Source organism: Acanthopagrus latus, chromosome 21 (genome assembly GCF_904848185.1).
Source record: "Acanthopagrus latus isolate v.2019 chromosome 21, fAcaLat1.1, whole genome shotgun sequence".
In the NCBI taxonomy this organism is placed as follows: Eukaryota; Metazoa; Chordata; class Actinopteri; order Spariformes; family Sparidae; genus Acanthopagrus; species Acanthopagrus latus.
This window is the reverse complement of record NC_051059.1, coordinates 2032835-2052647: the sequence shown is the minus strand read 5'-3', so window position 1 is coordinate 2052647 and position 19813 is coordinate 2032835. Positions and strand designations below refer to the sequence as shown.

Sequence of the window (19813 nt, the reverse complement as noted above, 5' to 3'; positions counted from 1 at the left end):
TCCAACTAACTACAGAACTAAAAGACTAGTGTATCATTATTATCATGTTCACGTTACTCTTATATTATCTTTTAGATTATAGCCAGTCAGTGATTTGTTCATTTCTAACATTGTGGACAGACCTAGCTCTGCCCTTACCTCTAGTAAAATCTATATTTGCTGTCACGTTTCCCTGCTAATGTTGTGTTATAGTGTTACAGAGGTGTCGTGGTCTGAGGGTTTAATTTCAGCAGCACAGACACTACTGAATGATCATCAAAATATCATAGGAACACTACAGTCAGCTATGTGTCTCTATGATCCTCTCACTCTTCTGCAACTACACATTTCAACGTATTGTTTCGATCATGTAGGTAGTAGGTGGCACATAATCTACACTTTTGTATATGATTCAGTATTTACAGTATACAGCTGAGAGAATATAACTGATGCAGAATTAACTGGCAGAAGGGAAGGACTGAGAAAAAAAAAAAAAGACACAGGTCCGAAAAAATCTGCTCCTGCAGCACCAAGGACAGCGTCATGTGTTCCTGCTGCTGAAGGCCGGAGTGCTGTATGGTACAGAAATGCAGGCATTGTGGTCATTTTGCTGACTAGAGCGATGGCGTTCCAATAAGTCACCCCTCCACAAATAAAAGAGGTGGGGAGAACTGTCTTGCTCACCATGTTGTGTGGCTGCACCAATGATCATATCAGATTACTGACAGACGTGTCTCAGGTGTACATGTCTCGTGCTATTCTATACCTTCAGCATCTTAAGTGAGGACGAGATGTTTGCTAGTTAAAGAAGTCGATGAAAGCCTTTACAGCTGTAGATGTTCTAATGTTTTATAGATAATGTATGTGCTGGTCCAACTTTGCCCTCACCAGCACTGTTACTTATTCAGAGCGCTGAACGTAGTCAGAGGCTTGTCGGGACACTGGAACACTTGGATGACTGTTTCGAGCCACTGTGTCAAAACTTTTTGAAACACCCTGGCCCCTGCCTGATGTCTGTGGACAGAGCGACTCCACTAAACACAGCTCCAAAACTAAGTGCATCAGGACAATCACTGCAGTCAGCTGTGACCAGCTGAACCACATTGTCTGAGCCCCTTAGATTTAAGTTCAGTTAAGTTTCGTTCTGACTGACACGTTTAGATTAGTACTTGTGTTTTAATTTGATTTTTAAAAGTTATTTCCACTACACCTTTGGCCTTGTACCTTGTATCTTGACTAGTATGTTTAGAGACACAATGGATGAATATTACATTTCATTACAATATATCCTGCGTGATGCTTAGATTTTTGTATGATATGGTTCAGTTAAGGTAAATTAAATACTGCAGTTATGGAGATATTTATCCAAAGAAATTATATAAATTATCTATCTATCTATCTATCGATCTATCTATCGATCTATCTATCTATCTATCTATCTATCTATCTATCTATACACACACACACATATATATATGTATATATATATATATATATATATATATATATATATATATATATATATATATATATATATATATATATATATATATATATATATATATATATATATATGTATATATGTATACATGTATACATGTATACATGTACATGATGTATACATCCATTCTTGCATTGTAGTATATATAAAAGGAATAATCAACAACAAGTGGTGAGGTAAAAGAAAAATAACACATAATGTACAACCCTGAATCCCAAAAAGTTGGGGCGCTGTGTAAATCACAAAAAAAGCAAAATGTGATGAACAATATCAAATTTTTAAAGGGCAGAAGAAATTCAAACTCTGAATTTTGATATTTACAATATTAATGAGATAATAATTAAAACAACATGTTGTTCCATCAGTGAATAAACCAGCTAATTTTCCTCAGAGGAAAATTAGTTCCCCAGAACACTGTTTTAAGATAGAGTGGTGGCGGGGTCTGCCACGTATAAACAAGGTACAACAAAACAAATTGTGTTGTCCTTTAAGGTCAGTTTGTTTCTTCAGTTGATTCAGTCATGAAAACAAAGAGAGTTTGATTCTTTAGTTTGTTTAGGCAGAAAGAAATCAGCCAATGAAGAGCTTTCTCTGCTCACTAACTTTATTTTTGACAAAACTATGTGTGCACCTTTAACCGTTACATGCACGGATTATTAAATCTCAGAATGATAATTTTTTTCTTTTCTTTTTTTCAACAAGTGAAAAATGATGGTAATAACATTTTAGATTAGAGTGACACAGATGTCCATATAAAAAGCAATTCAGGAATAACTTGATTAGGATACTATAATTGTTAATTATTCTCAGAAAAACAGAAAGGTCAAAACTATATTTTTCTATAAATAAGATGTTAGAAAGTACTTATATCCAGATTTTGTATAACGTTTTTGTTGTGCATTATTTTCTGTGATGCAAAATACATCTGTCCACTGGCATTATTCAGCAAAGGGTATATGCTGCCTGTTGGGCTAATATTTAAACACAGTCTGAAGACAGTTGAATACTGCGGTTGAATTCAACTATCAAAGTGTGCATTCTATCAGAATGAAATAAAAAAAACAATAGAGAGCAAAATCTAAATAGCCAGCATGTACCCCTTTGTCCGTTGGAGTGCACTGATGTGTTTTCAGTCAGAGAAAAAAAAATCCACAAGAAAAATGTTATTTAAATCTGGATTAAAGTGTCTGATGTCTTTTTTTTTTGTCTCCTCTGGTTTTCTGTAAATATATCTGAATTTTAAAAGTCTGTCTGCTGTAGTGGACACCAAACCATGCATAAAGAGTTAATAACCTCATCGACTTCATGGACTTTTGTAAATGTACGTTTATTCTGAACTGGATGGAAGCAATATGTTTCAAACATGTTGGGACAGGTTGTAGACATGTTTTGAACAGTCCACTGGTAAACAGGTTTATTGGTAACAGTTGACCGTGTCGTGACTGCATATAAAAGGGGCTCAGTCCGTCACAAGCAGGTAGGGGTGAGCTTTACTACTTTTAAAAACCCTTGATTGTTGAAGGGATATTACTAGATGGTCTGATGAATATTTAATGGAGCTGTAGCTGGCAGACACAATCTGTTCAGTAATGTTTCATTCAGTTTTTGTCAAGGTTTTTGCACAGCATCCCAACTTGGGTTGTACAGACAGGTTAGCTATTTATCATTACCAACAGGGTCTGCTTACACTCAAAATATAAGCAGTGCGTCTTCTGTGCTGTAACGCTCCATAAATGGAATCTCTTTGTTGATGTACTAATTAGCAATCATTTCAACACTTACATGAGTTATACAATTCATTGTGAAATCTTGAGTGAATTTCAGGACATCTTAAGAGTCAACAATGAGTCATTGTGCAGGAAGCATGTTTTCACAGACTGCAGTTAGCATTAAGTGGCTACTCAGAGGTTTATGTATTACTGGCCCTGTGCCTTCAGAGAGTGTGTATTCACTAATGTACTGTAGCTTTCCCATATTGAATGCTTTAATTCAAATGAGAGGGATTTATCACTCCAGCAGGAGGGAGGCTGATCCAAAGTGCCATCCACAGCAAGTTCATCCTGTCCACTGTATTTCTTTTGTTGGCAGATGTCTCCATGTCACACTCTTCTGTGGGTATGAGTGTACCACAGCCTACAATCTTACAGGCTGTCCTTTTTTTTGCTTGTCTGTTTGTTTTCACTACTTTATTTGTTATCACCGGTGACATTTTCACGTAGCTGATTAATGACAATATCATTAAAGTACAAATGTAGCCGCCAGCCTGCATACTTTCAGTTAGCTATCATGTGAGCTCCAGGTCAGGAGGTTAATGTTCTGCATTTGGACAGTTCACATTAAAAGAGATCCCCCTGCCCTTGTAATACTGATGACCAGTAGTGACCATACTGTATCAGCCCTTGTTCCAACATTGTATGCAGTCCATGGCAGGTCACTGGATGTGTTGAACTCAAAGCTGCCGTCTGACTCTGATGATCAACTGAGCATCTGGTGCAGGTGCTGCTTGGATTAAATCTACCACTGAGCAGTCTCTGCTTAGTGCCCGCATTGAGCATCTCTTCCTTCTATTGTAGCAGCTTTACTCCACATTGCCTATATACCCAGTAGGTAATTTACAAATCTTGTTCCCCACATCATAAATAACTAGTTCCACTAAGAGATGGTTCACTGAGGCAGGAATTTGATTTCACAAGGCATGTAACAGCGGCTCTGAATTGTATTCATTTATACAGCAAATAGTGGTGATTACTCAAAGTTGCATACGTCCTAATTATATGTGGATACACTAAGTGAAAATTGATTCAGCATATTGAGAAATTTCAATTGGCATTTTTCTTTCATAGATCATTTTTGCAATATTTTTTGTTTGCTCCCATGAGCATGGGTCAATATGGGAAATGGTGCCAACCACTGATAGGTCATCCAGTCCTGGTTTGTTCTCACCTCTTTGGTTTGATTGGATGAAAAGGGAATTTAAGCTGCAGTCATCATGTGATTCTAGAGAGACATTGCCTATATCATCCATCCAAACTCTGACTGCTTTCTTTTTGTGACGCAGACGGCCAATATTTTCTATTTTTTGTATATAAATTCATAAACAAACAAAAACCCATCATTGTGAAACACATGAGATAAGATGTATCAAATGACCATAAACCAACAGATCTAAGAGGATTAAATTGTGGTTGAGTGTAGGTGTTGTAGTGATCACGCTGCCTGGATGGGTAATAACACAGTATGTTTGGCAAATTACAGCTCAGTGTGTCAAACAGACAAGCCAGAGGTTTCTCCTTCGAGTAATTACTGTAATTCTGACTCTGTCGTTCTGTCTTTATTCTCTCTGCTCCTCTTCCTTTTCTGTCTCTGTCTTTGTATGTGTCTGGCATTCAGATCCTAATAATACACAGACTGCATGTTGTTAAATGGTGACTCAGGTCGTAACATGTTTCATGTAGTCTCCATTTCTCTCTGTAGAAATAAAACCAGTGATATCAAAGTCAGGAAGGACAGATCACCTTTCCTGTCTTCACAGACATCACACAGGCACTACAGCACAAGGCTGAAGATTGAAATACCAGCATGTTTGAAAAGAATGAGGACAGAATAACAGTTAAATATTACAGCAGATCTGAAAATAATCCCTGAATTTGCCAGTCAAAATTACCACATTTCTACAACTACATTTCTAACCATTTTTTCAAAATGTATAATATAATTCATATTATCTGCTCACCTACACCACCACCCAATACTGAAGCTTTATACAAAAAAGACTAACAATGTTGTGACTGCATTCAAATCACACTGTCTTTATCAGGAGATGAAGTTTGCCTGTAGTTTCCAGGGAACCCACCTGCCCTTTACTACTCCTGCCAACAGCAGAGCCAACATGCACTGAGCTCCAGAACAGCTATTAAATAGACTTTGTGGTGAGGTTGTTTCTCTCAACTGCTGTTTCAAAGGCGATGAAAGAACTTCACTCGTCATTCAGAAGAACTACATGGACAGTTTCTATCAATAGCAGACATAGTGTGAGCAATTCAGAAAAAAATTCAAAATGCTATTTGGGGAGGTTGAACTGGAAGTGGCCACACCACAGATTTCTCCGAAGTGAGACATAATTGAGCAAAACTGATTGAGTGACTATACCCTTAACTGTTTGAGGGTGGGCTCAGCCCCCCTGGGTATAAGCCAACCAAATTTTGATTAAATAGGTCAACTTTGGTCATGTGCATTGTTATCGAAAAAGTTACCCAGCATTCAATGTGACTTCAGGTTCATCAGTGGTGAGCTGGAGGAGGTTTGACATGCTGATGCTATTAGACTATAAAAAGGTAAATGGTGTGGACTTACATTTCTATAGTGCTTTTCCAGTCTACAGACACACTGTCTCATTCACCCATTCACACACACATTTATACACTGACGACAGAGGCTGCCCTGCAGGGTGCCGAATGGGGGCTCAGTATCTTGCTCACAGATACGTCAACAAGCAGCTGGGGGAGCCGGGGATTCGAACCAGCAACCTTCCTATTACTAGACGACCCACTCTACATGTTCCTCACAGAGAATTTAGCACATCTTGGTTAATGAATGAATAAAGGAATGAATGAATATCAGAATGACCTCAGTGTACCAGCAGAAAACAGTGTGGCTGGTGAAAGCAGCAGCTTTACAGATAAATTGCGTTGACCTCTGCAAAAACAGCAACCGTGCAACAGATCCCGTCACTGTCGTTCCAGGAATACCTCCACATATTGATCAGGGCTTGGGTTTCTCTGCCCACTCAGTTCATCTTTTCTTTCATTCCATCCTGTGTTTTCTCTCTCTGTCAATTCCTCCACTTACTTTGTTCACTCTCACTCCCTCCCTTAGCGTCTGATTGTTCCTTTTTCATAATTAGCTCACTTTTTTTCTCACAAACACCGGACAGTTTTCTTGTGGTCACCAAAATTACATTAGGATTCATCCCCTGGGGATAGCACATGTCATGGGTATTCATGCATTCAGCCTGTCAGGAGCCTAAGTTTAGTGAGGACAGGTTGCAGAGCCACCAGTGTCACTAAGACGTCCGAAGTCGTTTTTATCACAATCACAAAACAGAGAGAGGACGGCACACACAGTGTCACTAACACAGACTTCCCTCAGCTATTTGAAGTGTGTCACTGTTCTGTTGTGTTTGTGTTTTTCAGCTGAGTACAGCAGTTGAGCAGAGTTCATTTTTTGTTAGTGACTCACTGTAATACAAAGTGTTATTGATCAGCTGAATCTTAAATGTGGAGCCTCCATTAATTCTTCCTCCACTGTACAGCTTCTAAAGCAGCTTGTGTGTTCCTGGTACTGCTTTAAATCTGCTCTGGGTGCCAAGGTCACAGCATTTGGCAGTCATTAAGCCATTAAGACGCTGCAGGGTGGACACACTTTGATACACCTGCCCTCTATTTCCCTTTGTCCTGTCTCTCTTTGGCTTTCTATCCATATTCTCTCTCTCTCTCATCTTTTTCTGTTTCTCTCTGTTGTCGTTTGCTTGCTTACCTCTGCACTTTTGCCTACAAACCCTTGTCTGACTCAAAGAGCAGAGTGGCTCAGTCTGATTAGGATTATTGAGCTGCAGAAATAGTGGACACTGTGTAATGCTGTAATGCTCAGTGTCCTTTGACATGACTCGGATAGCCCAGACGCTCCATCATCCGGAAGCGGCCGAGACAATCTTTCTATCACATGATTTCACAGGAACTCTCTTGAGTCACAGGCACCATCGTCACAGCAGAATTTTAAAAAAAAAATGCATATATTATTAACTAATCATTTCCTGTCCATCAGTCACACACGGTGTTCACCATCCCTGCAGCTCATTCCACCCCAGCAGCATTTCAATAAAAACTTTGCTGACAGATTAACCGCATGTCCTTATATAAACAAAGACTTATTTAAGAGATTAAGAACTGATTGTAACTGATTCTAAGCAACCACAGTTTAACATGCAGTCTGCAGTGTGTAAAGCAAAACGGCACAAATATATGAGTAAGAAAAATAAAACTAAAACGAACAATAAACTTATACATTCATTATTCTATTTCTTACATTAAAGGATTGGCTTTTGAATTGGTTCTGTTTTTTATAAGACTTTGATTATTTCTTTAAGGTGATGTGCAGTGAGTGAGTCTTTACATCAGATTGAATTTGAATGAAATATAAAAGTAGCAGGTACATTATATATGTCTTTAAATAAATGAATGTTGCATTTCAATTTTATATTTCAGTTATCACTGTCGATTATATACATTTCAATTCCATTTATAAAGCACATTTACAGATAATGTTCAGTTAATGCACTGGTATTTAGATTTTGTTTTAACCTTGTTTTTACTTACTGAGTTTTCAATCCATTCATTTATTCACTATTTTCTTGTTAAATAATTTTTTTTTTATTTTAGTTTAATGTTAGTTTAAGCTTTCATAAAAATAATTCTGAAAAAACATTATGCAGAATGTGAGGAAGTTAGCATGCTAACCAGGTAGCCCAGCCCATCCTGTCCCTTAATACTACTTCGCATTGCAAGAGCAACGTTCAGTTCACACCGTTTAAAATGACTAGGTCAGACTCAGAGTTCAGTTCTTTAGTTTTGAAGGAGCTTAAAGTCCTAAAAATGAGCTAGTTCACCTTAATATCTTCGATTTATTTTCATTTAAATGACTCTATAAAAGTTATGTATTGCAGCAACGTATCTCTTTTACATGTTACTTAAAAGCTTTTAGTGAAATTATTACATTTGCTTTGTCTTTTTTTACTTTTATTAACGTCACCAAAATAGTCCTCATTTTTCTTTTCACAAAATAAATCGTCAGTGCACAGAGTAAGATGTGAACACACTCTGACTCTATATGTCATTTTAGCCTGCTGCAAATGCCTGACTTCCTGCCCTTTCCCCGCCTGCTGTGTGTTGTTGTAACTGGAGTCATCAGCCCTTTTCACACTGCCTTGTCAAGGTGGGAATATTGCGCCAGTGTTCCACCTCGCCATCTGTATGAAAGTTGCAGAGTTGGAATAGGGGACAGTTGTGCTCCATCTCTCGTCTGCTGGCGGAGGTAGTAACAGAGCCATAACAGAGGTGAATCAACATCTCTGTGAAAGTGTCAGCTGGTGATGGTATTCACAGTCTGGCAACGGATATCGCTCAAAATAAAAAGACCTATTTGTGTTTTTACTGATGCAGCAGCTAATATAGAAGCATACTTATTGTTCCCATAATAAATAATTCCTAACGGAGATGTTATGCCTGTGTATTTTGAAGTTTATTTGCTTTATCATGTTTTTCTACTGTACTCTGAGTTACAGAATCAATCTCCGAGGTGGTGGCCGCTCTAGATGTGCCAGTGTTTTGTTTTCAGAATAGTAATTTAATTTGTTTTTCATTTACTTGTTAAATTTCAGTTTATTTAATCTATCTGTAGAAACATAGTTGACTGTTGAATCATATCTCATTTAGTTGATTTCACCAGATACTTATTATTAAATAAGTCACTGATGGATCATAACTTAGTGCACCTAATCAAGTACTGAACTTAGTTAATCAAGCATCAATCTTTCTGCTACTTTACACTTCCCCTCCTCTACATGTGGAAGGCAATTATCACACTTTTATTTGATAACTATAGTTACTGGTTACTTTGCAGATTACATACTGCACCAGCAATCCTGAATTCATTTACTTTGTCAGCTTGCTGACAAATCCTGGTTTTTGAAAAGTTTTATAGAAATAAAGTTTAGTCTGAAAAAGACTTATTGTGATTATCAGAAAAATGCTGAATATCAGATCTGATAATCGGCAGGTAATTGGTCAACCCACAGTATACAGTATATACATACATGTAAATATAAGCATGTATCATTTACCTGTACTTGTACCTTTGATACTAAAGTATCAAAAAGTTCATGTAATATCAGATACTTACTTATGTACTACTTATAAGGTTCACTTTTAACTAAATAATATTTTAACATTATATCTTTACTTTTACTCAAGTATGACTGCAGTGTGAATGTAGGATGTAAACTTCATTAGGTAGTAATCATGGCCAGCAGCGCATCAGTCTTAAAGCCAGTTATCTCAAAAGGCTACATACATTTTATTTTGGTATAAAGCTTTCCTAGCGGTGTGCAACTACTGCCTGATTCTTCCTGTCGGTGGAGGAAAGAATGAGTAAACACTTCTAACCTCTCTCTATCCTTTCTATAGATAGCAGCACAATCCTATTATAATTATCTTGAAATGTCCTCGCAAGGGCTGCAGGGAGGAGACTCAGACCGCACATGCTTTAGCTACCTCACTCAGCTCGGACATTAGAGTTCCCACGTTAGAGTTTTTTTGAATCCCTTCAGTCTACTTTAGCAACTGTCTGAAATGTTCATAAATGATGAAGTTAAGTATGCAGTGGCAAAAACTAAAACACTCAGCAATTTGTAAAATATTCATGCTTTGTAAAAATATTCATGCTTGAATATCAGCTAGCCCTGGTGACCATTTTTCTGGTGCATTGTGGGACAAAAATCAGTAAAAGTGGCTTAAAGTGGCTGACACATGAGAAGCAGCACTAAACTGGATACTGATGTCATAGAAAATACTGCTATGGTTAAATAGAATGTCAAAAACTGGCAGCAAGTGTGGTTAAATTACCAACCAGTCAGCAAAAATATTTTAGATCACATTTGAAAGTGGTTTAGCACGGTTATTAAATACTATGTTACTTATTATATGTAAAAAAACTTCTATCTATCTATTCTATCTATTTGTATATCTCCACATTTCAGTGGGAAATGATGCCCTTTAATTTGACAAGCTTATAAAATACATTACATAGCCTCTTACAAAAAAAGTTATGCCTAGTTGTGGCTCCTTGTCACAAAGTTCAGATGTCAGCAGCTCCACCGGAGGGTAATTTCCCCTCTTAACCTCTCAGATGGTTTCATTTAAATAACTGTACAATGCCCAATCCTGTCAAATTGTCCAGTATTTCAAAAAAAGCAGATAGAGAAAGACTCCACAAGGTGAAAACAGATTTGGGTATCAGAACCAAGTATATTCTCCTCTTAATCGTCTCACCTTTCAGATTATCTTAAGGTTAGGGATTTACCTCGGGAACCTGACCCTAGTTTGGGAATCACTGGACTAGATGACTAAGTTGAACTACATTGTTGTATTGGTACTTGTATCTAAAGGATAATTTGACCTAAATATGAATATTCAGTCATTATTCTACATACCGATACAAAAAAAATCTAAACATTAAATGGCACCATATAGCTCATCCAGCGTGAGGCCAGTCTCCAGAAGCCCTGAGATCCTAATCGTTGGGTCAAGCTTGTGCACCAACTTCAGCCAGGGAGCAATAACACTTTTAGGCTAGTAGCAACAGTGAAGATGTCACCTTCAGAAAGCTTTTAAATTACATATTTTCAAATGTATTTGAGATCTCAGGGGCTCCAAAGACATACATGTATGAACCCATTTTATGCTTCATTTTCTTTCATGTTCTTTAGTAATGTTTTAAAACTAGTACTCAGAACTCAGTCACTTCAGCCGTTTAGGACAATGCTGCAACATTATGCAACTTCACCAGATTTCTCATTGACAGGGGAGTGAGTAGATAATGACTGCATTTTCAGTCCCAACAGACAGTTAACTGAAAATAATGGTCAACATTGATGCAACAAACAACAAAATTACTGTTTCCAATAAGTCCAAATAGGCTGGATTCTACAGTTCCCATATTGTAACTTTATAGCATTAATAGAGTCACCCCTTGCCTGATAAATGCTAAAATGCTACATACCTCTATTTTTACATCAGGAGTCCTCCTAAATGGTATTTGAAGTTACTAACTAAAGTTGCAATAAGCAATTCTAGAGATAGACGTTTGATTACCGATGCATGTAAACATTTAGGTGATGTTTACCATGTACACCTAACATGTTAGCATGCTAATATTTGTTACCACTATACACCATGTTCAACTAAGGCTGAAGAAAATTAGTTTTGGAGCTTTTTGGTCATGAACCAATTGAATTTAGGAGTAAGATTTTAACTTATGTTTCATTCTGTTTTGAATAGGAAAGCTTGTACCAAATTTTATAGCAATCCAACAACTGTCATGACATTTTACCTTCAACCAAAAATGACAAAAAGTCAGGGGATCCTCAAAGTCATTACAACTCACCCCTTAGAAAGATTAATGTGTGTGCATCATTTTGTGCCAAACAGTAACCCTTGGTATTGTCATTGTCTTGCAGATCCTGGCTATGATCTCCATCCTGTTCATCATTATTTCCACCATCTCATTGTCCCTCAACACTCTGCCGGAGCTTCAAGTGGTAGATGAATTTGGCCAATTCAATGACAACCCTAGTCTAGCCCACGTGGAAGCTGTCTGCATTGCCTGGTTCACAATGGAGTACATGCTGCGCCTGCTATCAGCACCCAACAAGTGGAATTTTATCAAAGCCCCTCTGAATATAATTGATTTGCTGGCTATCCTGCCTTACTATGTGACCCTCTGTCTGACTGAGTCTAACAAGAGCGTGTTGCAGTTCCAGAACGTGCGTCGTGTTGTTCAGATTTTCCGAATTATGAGAATTCTAAGGATCCTGAAGCTTGCCAGGCACTCAACAGGACTGCAGTCTTTGGGATTCACTTTGCGAAGAAGCTATAATGAGTTGGGTCTGCTGATCCTTTTCTTAGCCATGGGCATCATGATTTTCTCTAGCTTGGTGTTCTTTGCTGAGAAGGATGAGGATGCAACCAAATTCACCAGTATCCCTGCCTCCTTCTGGTGGGCTACCATTACTATGACCACCGTTGGTTATGGAGACATCTACCCACAAACCCTGCTTGGAAAGATTGTAGGTGGACTTTGCTGTATTGCAGGTGTCTTGGTCATTGCCCTTCCAATCCCAATCATTGTTAACAACTTCTCAGAGTTCTACCGGGAGCAGAAGAGGCAGGAGAAGGCCATCAAGAGGAGGGAAGCTCTTGAAAGAGCCAAACGGAGTGGTAGCATTATTTCTATTAACCTAAAGGATGCTTTCGCACGTAGTATGGAACTCACAGATGTCTTGGTAGAAAAGAGAGAGGACAGTAAATGTCCTGTGGACAATCACCTGTCACCCAGCCGCTGGAGCTATCACAAACACTACTCCAATGCAGAGGTGGGTAGTCCAGACAGGTCCCAACATTCACATTACCAGGAAGTGGCTCAGCTGGGCTCCCCTGATCGAAAGCCTTCATCTAACAAAACTACCCCTCAACACCTCAGCGCTAAGCGGCTGGAGGATGCTTACAATGAGACACTAACTATTCGGGAGCAGCAAGAGAAAATTATGGAGGAGCAGATGGAGATGAAAGTGTTGACCTCAACCCAACCCCAGCAAACGTCACCTGAGGTAAATATCGCAAGAGGATCCTCTAATGTGGTTGATGATTTTTCAGCGGAAAGAGGAGAAAGAAGCTCCCTGCTACCCAGTGATGATGGGGGTCAAACTGGTCTTAGACAGCAGCGTATCCCCCCTCCCTTGGATCTAAGTCAGATCAGCGCATTGGAGGTGAACAGAGGCTCTGACGGCATCCAGCCAATGACCATCATCAAAGAGGGTTTGTATGAGTTTGTGTCCACTCCCAGAGGAAGTGGGACTGGAGATACTGGTATGGTGCCACAGAGCATTGGAACAACCTATGATGGCATCTGCAGCTCCTTGCGAGATTATAGCAGCCCTCAAAAGGCAAAAGCCCTAAAGGTTGACTTCATTGGATCCCAAGATGATGTGCTAATGGCAGTGATGACACCTGTGGCCACCCCAGCCTCTGCTGGCTCAGCCAAGCTTGCTCAGCTCCTTTCCGATGACATGGTGTCCAGGTTTTCACCATCTCCTAGCTCGGCAACGAAAGATTGTAAGTCTCCCGTGGCGATCCTGCAACCTGCGTCTCTGGCCCAGCAATCTGTCGGTCCAACCAACTCCCAGGGGGGAGGTGAAGGCTCAGCATCCAAGAGCTTAGAAGGTGAAGGGCAGCTCACAGGCTTAAGCCACCAGGGGAGGAATCACATGGAGCGGTCTGCTGTCAGCTCAGGCAGCAATGCGAGCCCACTGTCAGCTAAAGCCAGCCCGCTCAACTGCACCCAGGAGCTAGTGTCTATGGAGGGAGGCGAAGAAGGAGAAGACAGGGAGGGGGCAGAACAGAGTAGAGAGAAACAAGAAAACCACATTGTTCGTGATGGAAACATGACACCGCCCTGTGAAACAAGCATGTAATCCCAAAAGTATGAGAGGGTTCTGAGACAGGGATGCCAAATGGAGTGGTTGAGGAGAGGGTTGTTGGGAAGCGTGACAGCAACTGCCCAGAATAAACTGTAACAACTATTACCTGATGTGAACAAAGACACATTCATTTAAATGATAACAAAACTTTCACAATAGTTGTTGTGGTTTTTACTGGATAGAGGCGCTCATCATATCCCACAAGACTTTTGGACTCTCACCTCTGGTTCTGAGAAACACTGCTGTCCAGGAGCATACATCTCGCAGTGTAGTCACATGGCTTTATTACCGGACACTGAGGGAGGTCAGAAGCATGTGCCCACTGTCTGGGTCCTATTTGAAAGGCCCTGTCTCATGTCAGTGTTACCAGACTGATATGCTGCAGAGCACAACAGTGACAACTGATTAATCCTTTAAGGCTCAGATGTGAGCAAAAATGAAGCCTTTTTTGAATGAATATTTATGACTACCTTGAAGAGTTTTTTGTGCACATCTCAATAGGCTTAATTTGTTGATTCCTATTGCTTGCTATTTAGGTCTATTTCTTATGATGGACTAATAACACCAAGGAAAGATGGAAGGTGGAAGGAAATAATATTTTTTACAATTGCCTAAGCAACCTTTGAAAATTTATCTTTTACAAGACTTCAGAAAATGAGTCTCTATTCTGTATTATTATTATTATTATTATTATTATTATTATGGGTATTGCTTACCCATCACTCTGTGGTCCCAGGTATTGCACTCTTGTAAGGGGACCCAGATCAAACACAAGCACACAGGACTAAAAGTCCCACTCTTATCACTTCATTGGACTCAAATAGTATTACATAGTCCAAGAGGACATGTGCATCTGCTCAATCCTGAACAATGATATTTTGTCTCTGCTCAACAAGGAATGTTCTGATTTATGTATGTTTCTGTTTTTTTGTTTTTAATTTTTGTCTCTCCTTTTTCTATAATTTGTGAAATGAAAGCAGCGTCTTGAAGATGAAAAGGGAATGAATAGAGATTCAAAGGCTATTGTGTTCATCTTTAAATCACTGTTTGCATACACTTTTAGAATAATAATAAAAAAAAATCCTAAAAAATGAATTAGCTTAGGATACAGCACTATATACTCAAAAGGACATGTGTGAAATGAGCAGATATATACAGACAAAGAGAGGAAAGTGCACAAGCACAGTGGCAAAGTTCAATGATCACTGGTGTGTGGTCATCACACACTGCCTGTGTCTCAGCTCAGGGGCTCCTCCTTCGTGTCACACATTTCTATACCGTTATAACAGGCTGATGAGACTTGGCCTGATGAGACTATTTCAAATCCAAATGTGGCTGAGAAATGTTCCCTTGTTTTCCCAACTTGGTTAGGGTTAAGGTTGAGCATGTTGTATAAGGGTTGATAAGGAGCATCCAAAAACATCATCTGTTTTGGTCTCTGTGAGACTAGTGTCTTATTAACGAATATCTGTTGATTACAACTTTGGTCTTGTTGTGTACAAACATTTGAAGTTAAAAGCAGAAGATCTGGGAACACCAATAAAAAAAAGTTTAAGAAAAAAAAATGTTTAAGAAACATAAGCAGTCCCACAATTAGACACATTGCAACCAAACCAACAAGTTACTCAAACTTATTTGGTAGAGAAAAATAAACTTTTAAAATATAGCCCAAACTACCATCACAATTTACAGATCCATCACTCCATCTAGGCCCTCAGTATGATCTCAGATCAAGCACCTGTTTCATTTGAACAGACCATGTTCACACAGAGGCCATTTTCCTCTGACATCACACTCCGGAGAGAAGCTCGAATGTCACACTGCTGTGTTCCAGGTTGCAAACCATACATTTGATAACCCAGCTAACGGAAGTGAAACATCCATCCATCCATCCATCCATCCATACATCCATACATCCATACATCCTTCCATCCATCCATCCATCCATCCATCCATCCATCCATCCTTCCATCCATCCATCCATCCGTCCACCTCAACAGGGTAATCCAGATATCCCTTTCTCCTGCAAAGCTTTCCAGATCCACCTGGGGGAACACAAGGCCTTGTCCAAGCCCACAAACCAATAGCGATTGGATGAGCAAACTCCTATGACCCCCCCAGCAAGCCCTCAAGGGTGAAGTGCTGGTCCACTGGTCCAGGGTTCCATGGCCGGGACTGAATCTGCAATGTCCACCTGAATCCAAGCCTCCTTTCCAGCACCCTGGAATAAACCTTCCCAGGGAGGCTGAACAGTGTGATACCCCGACAACTGGAGCACACCATTTAACTACACCATGTGTGAAACACACAGGGTGTAATTAAATGGTAATGTTATCTAGAATGTGGTTTAATGCCAACGTTAGGTAATGGTCTTCAAAATATGGAATTAGATATTGAAATATGGCTCAATGTCCTTCCATAATTACACCATCCATCAACGTTTTTGGTTGCTGGCCAGCCAGGAAGTAGTGAAATTGTTCTGATTTCACCTGCATTTATGATATTTGCAACCTGGAACCAGCTTCTCACCTTGAGCATGGGAGTAGACTTCGTCCAACATTTTTTTTTCCCCCCAAACTAACAACCGGAAAAATGACTGCCACTGAGGTGGGCCAGGTCTGATAATGTGTCTGACCAGACAAGCCATAAACATCTTTATCAACAGCCGAGACTAACACCATGAATGCTTCTGAGGAGAGACTGTTGGTACGTGTGTCAGTGTCTCCATTTACACAATTTGTTTGATCAAGACTCTCAGGACTCAAAAAGGCACTGAGTTCTTGGTGTGAGATCAGGGAGCCACTTGTCACCCCAACTTATGTGGCCATTTTTAAAAGGAGTAAACATTTTTGTCATACGTAGTTGCATTTTAAGCATACTGAACCTTTCACTGTAGTTGCTGTCTGATCATCTGACTGCCTACTTTTCTTAACTCATTGGACTTTGTTGTACTTATGTTGCCATGTCCCCAGACTTCTGCCATTTACTTTGGGACTATGTTATCATAGCCAAAAGGAAGGCCAAAAATATCAACATAAGACCAAGTTGTGATAAAGAAATAATCTATGGGGGAGTTGCAGGTTGACCACTGAAGGTTGTGGCCCTGGGTCTTTGTGACTCCACACTATGTCATGTTCTAGCAAGCACATATTTATATATGAAGACAGACACAGAGAGGGAGTGAGTCTGTGTGGCTTATCTTGCATGGGTGCTGACTGTATTGTAAAGGTAATATAATGGTGCCCTCTACAGGCATTCTCATGGAACTTGAATGAAAGGACCGGATGCCTCTTTAGCACTCTGTGTAATCTTAATTAATGGATTTTTTTTTTCATTAGATCATCTGTGCATTTATTTGTATGCATGCTGACACATTCAAATGCACACTGAATTATGTGCACAATGGATTACTCAAACACACAGTGCAGAGTAAGTGTGTAGTAAAGGGACCAGTAACAAAGTGAAACATGAATTCTATCTGTGCTCCCAAGTATGTACTCTCTCTAGAAGAAGATGTCATATTTTTTGTTGTTTAAACAAATGTATTGCATTTTTGTAAGAGGAACTTGGAGCTGTGTGTTGTTAACATCTGTATATTTAAAAAAAAAAAAAGGGTGCCTTTTCATAAATAGACAATTTATGAGAAGGTGAAAAAAGCTGTATCCTCAATATGGCCGGATGTTTTCTTTTTTGGTTTGTGTTCTTTCTTCCTCTCTTGTTTATCTCTGTTTAGTGGATATGTTAATATGCAAACCCTCAGTTTGTGAGGCTTTGCTACCTTTTCTTTTTTGTTGTTCTCTAATCAACTTCAGTTCCAGTCATCTAGTTTTCACGCAACATAGTTTATAGTTCTGACCTCACTGTGCCACGATGTCATTTGTTTTTTCAGCAAATGCAACCTTTTGTGGGAAGCAGTGGCACCAGTTACATTCAGCAGTGAGTTCAGCTTGGATCAGTTTGGTGCTGTGGCAAATCAGTATATTGTATAGTTCAATGGCAGCACTGTATTAGATGGACAGTGACATTCAAACAAAAGAAGATGGTAACCCAACAAATGGAAAATGATCACAGTACAGACATGTAGCAACCTGTCTCATCAACTTCTCTATAGCAGTTTTAGAAATGCAATGTGAGACGGAAATATGATGTCACACAAATTTGTCTGGCCCAGTGAAGGGCGACACAGCCACATACAGCAACAAATCAGTCCAGAGCCGGTCCAGATCACACACAGAACACAGACACGACTGAGGCCTAGAGTCCAGGCCTATGTCATGGTTGTGTGGCTCATCATTGGGCTAAACCAATGTTGCTGTGTGGGGATTGGCAAGCCAGTCAAGACTGTTGATCAGATAAGAGTGCATGACTGAGCACAGAATGATCTCAGTTGAAATCTAAAAAAGAAAGGTAAATTAATAATTTACATCATGCTGTTTGCTTGAAATGCAAAGGAGCAGACCACATGGACTCAACTAGAATGGGTTTTTATATTAAAGGAGAATACACCTAACCTAGAAAAAGTTTTCTTCCTGAGGTTCAGTGGCTGAGTACATGCTGTATGTCGCTGGTTCACCTGCATCCATGCGGAAGGAATGCTCAGCTCCAAAACAGCACAACTCAGCCCGGTTTGTTTGACCTGATGTAGCTCTGTCGTACAGAACATGTTGGTTTGTCACTGCTGCAGATCAGAGACCATGTGAAAACTGCTTTGGCTCCTGTGCACAACATCACCTCCACATAATCATCTGAAATATGTCACACAATCTGCATTCCTATTTATTGTTGTAACCACTGAGGTTTTGTACAGTTAGAGGACACAGTCATGCAGACCAGACTCCAAAAACCTGCTTCTTCATCTCTCCTGCCTGCTTTCCTTCTTTTATTGTTTCTTTAATGTTCCATTCTTCCATCCTCATCCACTTTGTTTAACAGTAGCCTTTGTGATGCTTAGTCAGTTTCATGATTTGTCAGTTAACATAATGATAGTGAATGATAGGGACTTTTGATTCAGTAACCAATATGCAAGACAAATAAATGTGTTCCTGTGACATACCTTTGTTTTTGTGTTATGTGGGTTCATGTGTCTGTGTTTGTGAATGCAAGCAGGGCTGGTCTACAAACTTGAAAAAGTGGGCCTCAATAGCTACAGGTTCACTGCATGTTAGATGCTGTTACTCATTTATTACATACACATTTTTTAGAATGTGCACGACTAAACTATATACTCAAAAACAAGCAGTGTTAAAGGAACTGTTCACCCAAAGATGAAAATTCAGTCATTATCTACTTACACACACGTATGTCGATGGAAAAGGGAAGCTTCGTGTAGTGAAAACATTTCTGGAGCTTCACAGCAAAACAGTGTTGAAGCATTCTCCTAAACAAAACTTTCTTTGCAATTCTTTTAACCCAGGGCCCCAATCAAGATAATCTGGCCATAGACCATGGAGGCTGCAAAGGTCGTTGCCCTGCCTAGGAGTTAAATTCATCCATGGCAGACAAGAACTTTACATCCTGGCAATTAATTCTCATCCTCCTCTGAAAAGATAGTTGGATTTTCTGACATAGCCTATGGTTACTCGTTTATCTTCAAGAATACATTCACCCAAAAATGTGTTTGTTTTGTGGTATGTTTTCTTATGTTTTAAATCAGGTCGCCAGCTACTTCAGTTGTTTAGCAGAATGCTGCAACGCTGCTTTACAGTGAAGCTCCAGAAATGTTTTGTGGACTACGAGACTTCACCTGACTTTATATCACCATGGGGGGACTGAATCTTCTTCTTTTTATTTTTTTTAATTTTTTTAGGGTGAACTGTTCCTTTAAAGTCATAACCCAAATGAGGATATATAGATAATGCTAACATTAATAATATTTACAATACGGGAAGGGTATGGGATATAAGATTTAATTTCATATCCTGGTACGAAAAGAAAAAATATGTTTCCTTTTTAATGGCAAACTGTGATATAACCTAACACAGCACTCAAAATGAGTTAGGGACGGTGGGCTTTGTGCGTCTGCG

General features: G+C 39.3%; 1 protein-coding gene across 1 annotated transcript in view; it reads left to right on the top strand.

Moving 5' to 3' along the window:
• LOC119010554 (potassium voltage-gated channel subfamily B member 2-like) overlaps positions 1–18820 on the top strand; it is a 28198-nt gene extending 9378 nt beyond the window's left edge. Inside the window, exon 3 of the mRNA XM_037082751.1 lies at positions 11772–18820. Coding sequence (XP_036938646.1) covers positions 11772–13784 — 2013 coding nt within the window. The 3' untranslated portion in view covers positions 13785–18820. The remainder of the gene's footprint in view (positions 1–11771) is intronic.
• The last annotated feature ends 993 nt before the right edge of the window (positions 18821–19813 follow it).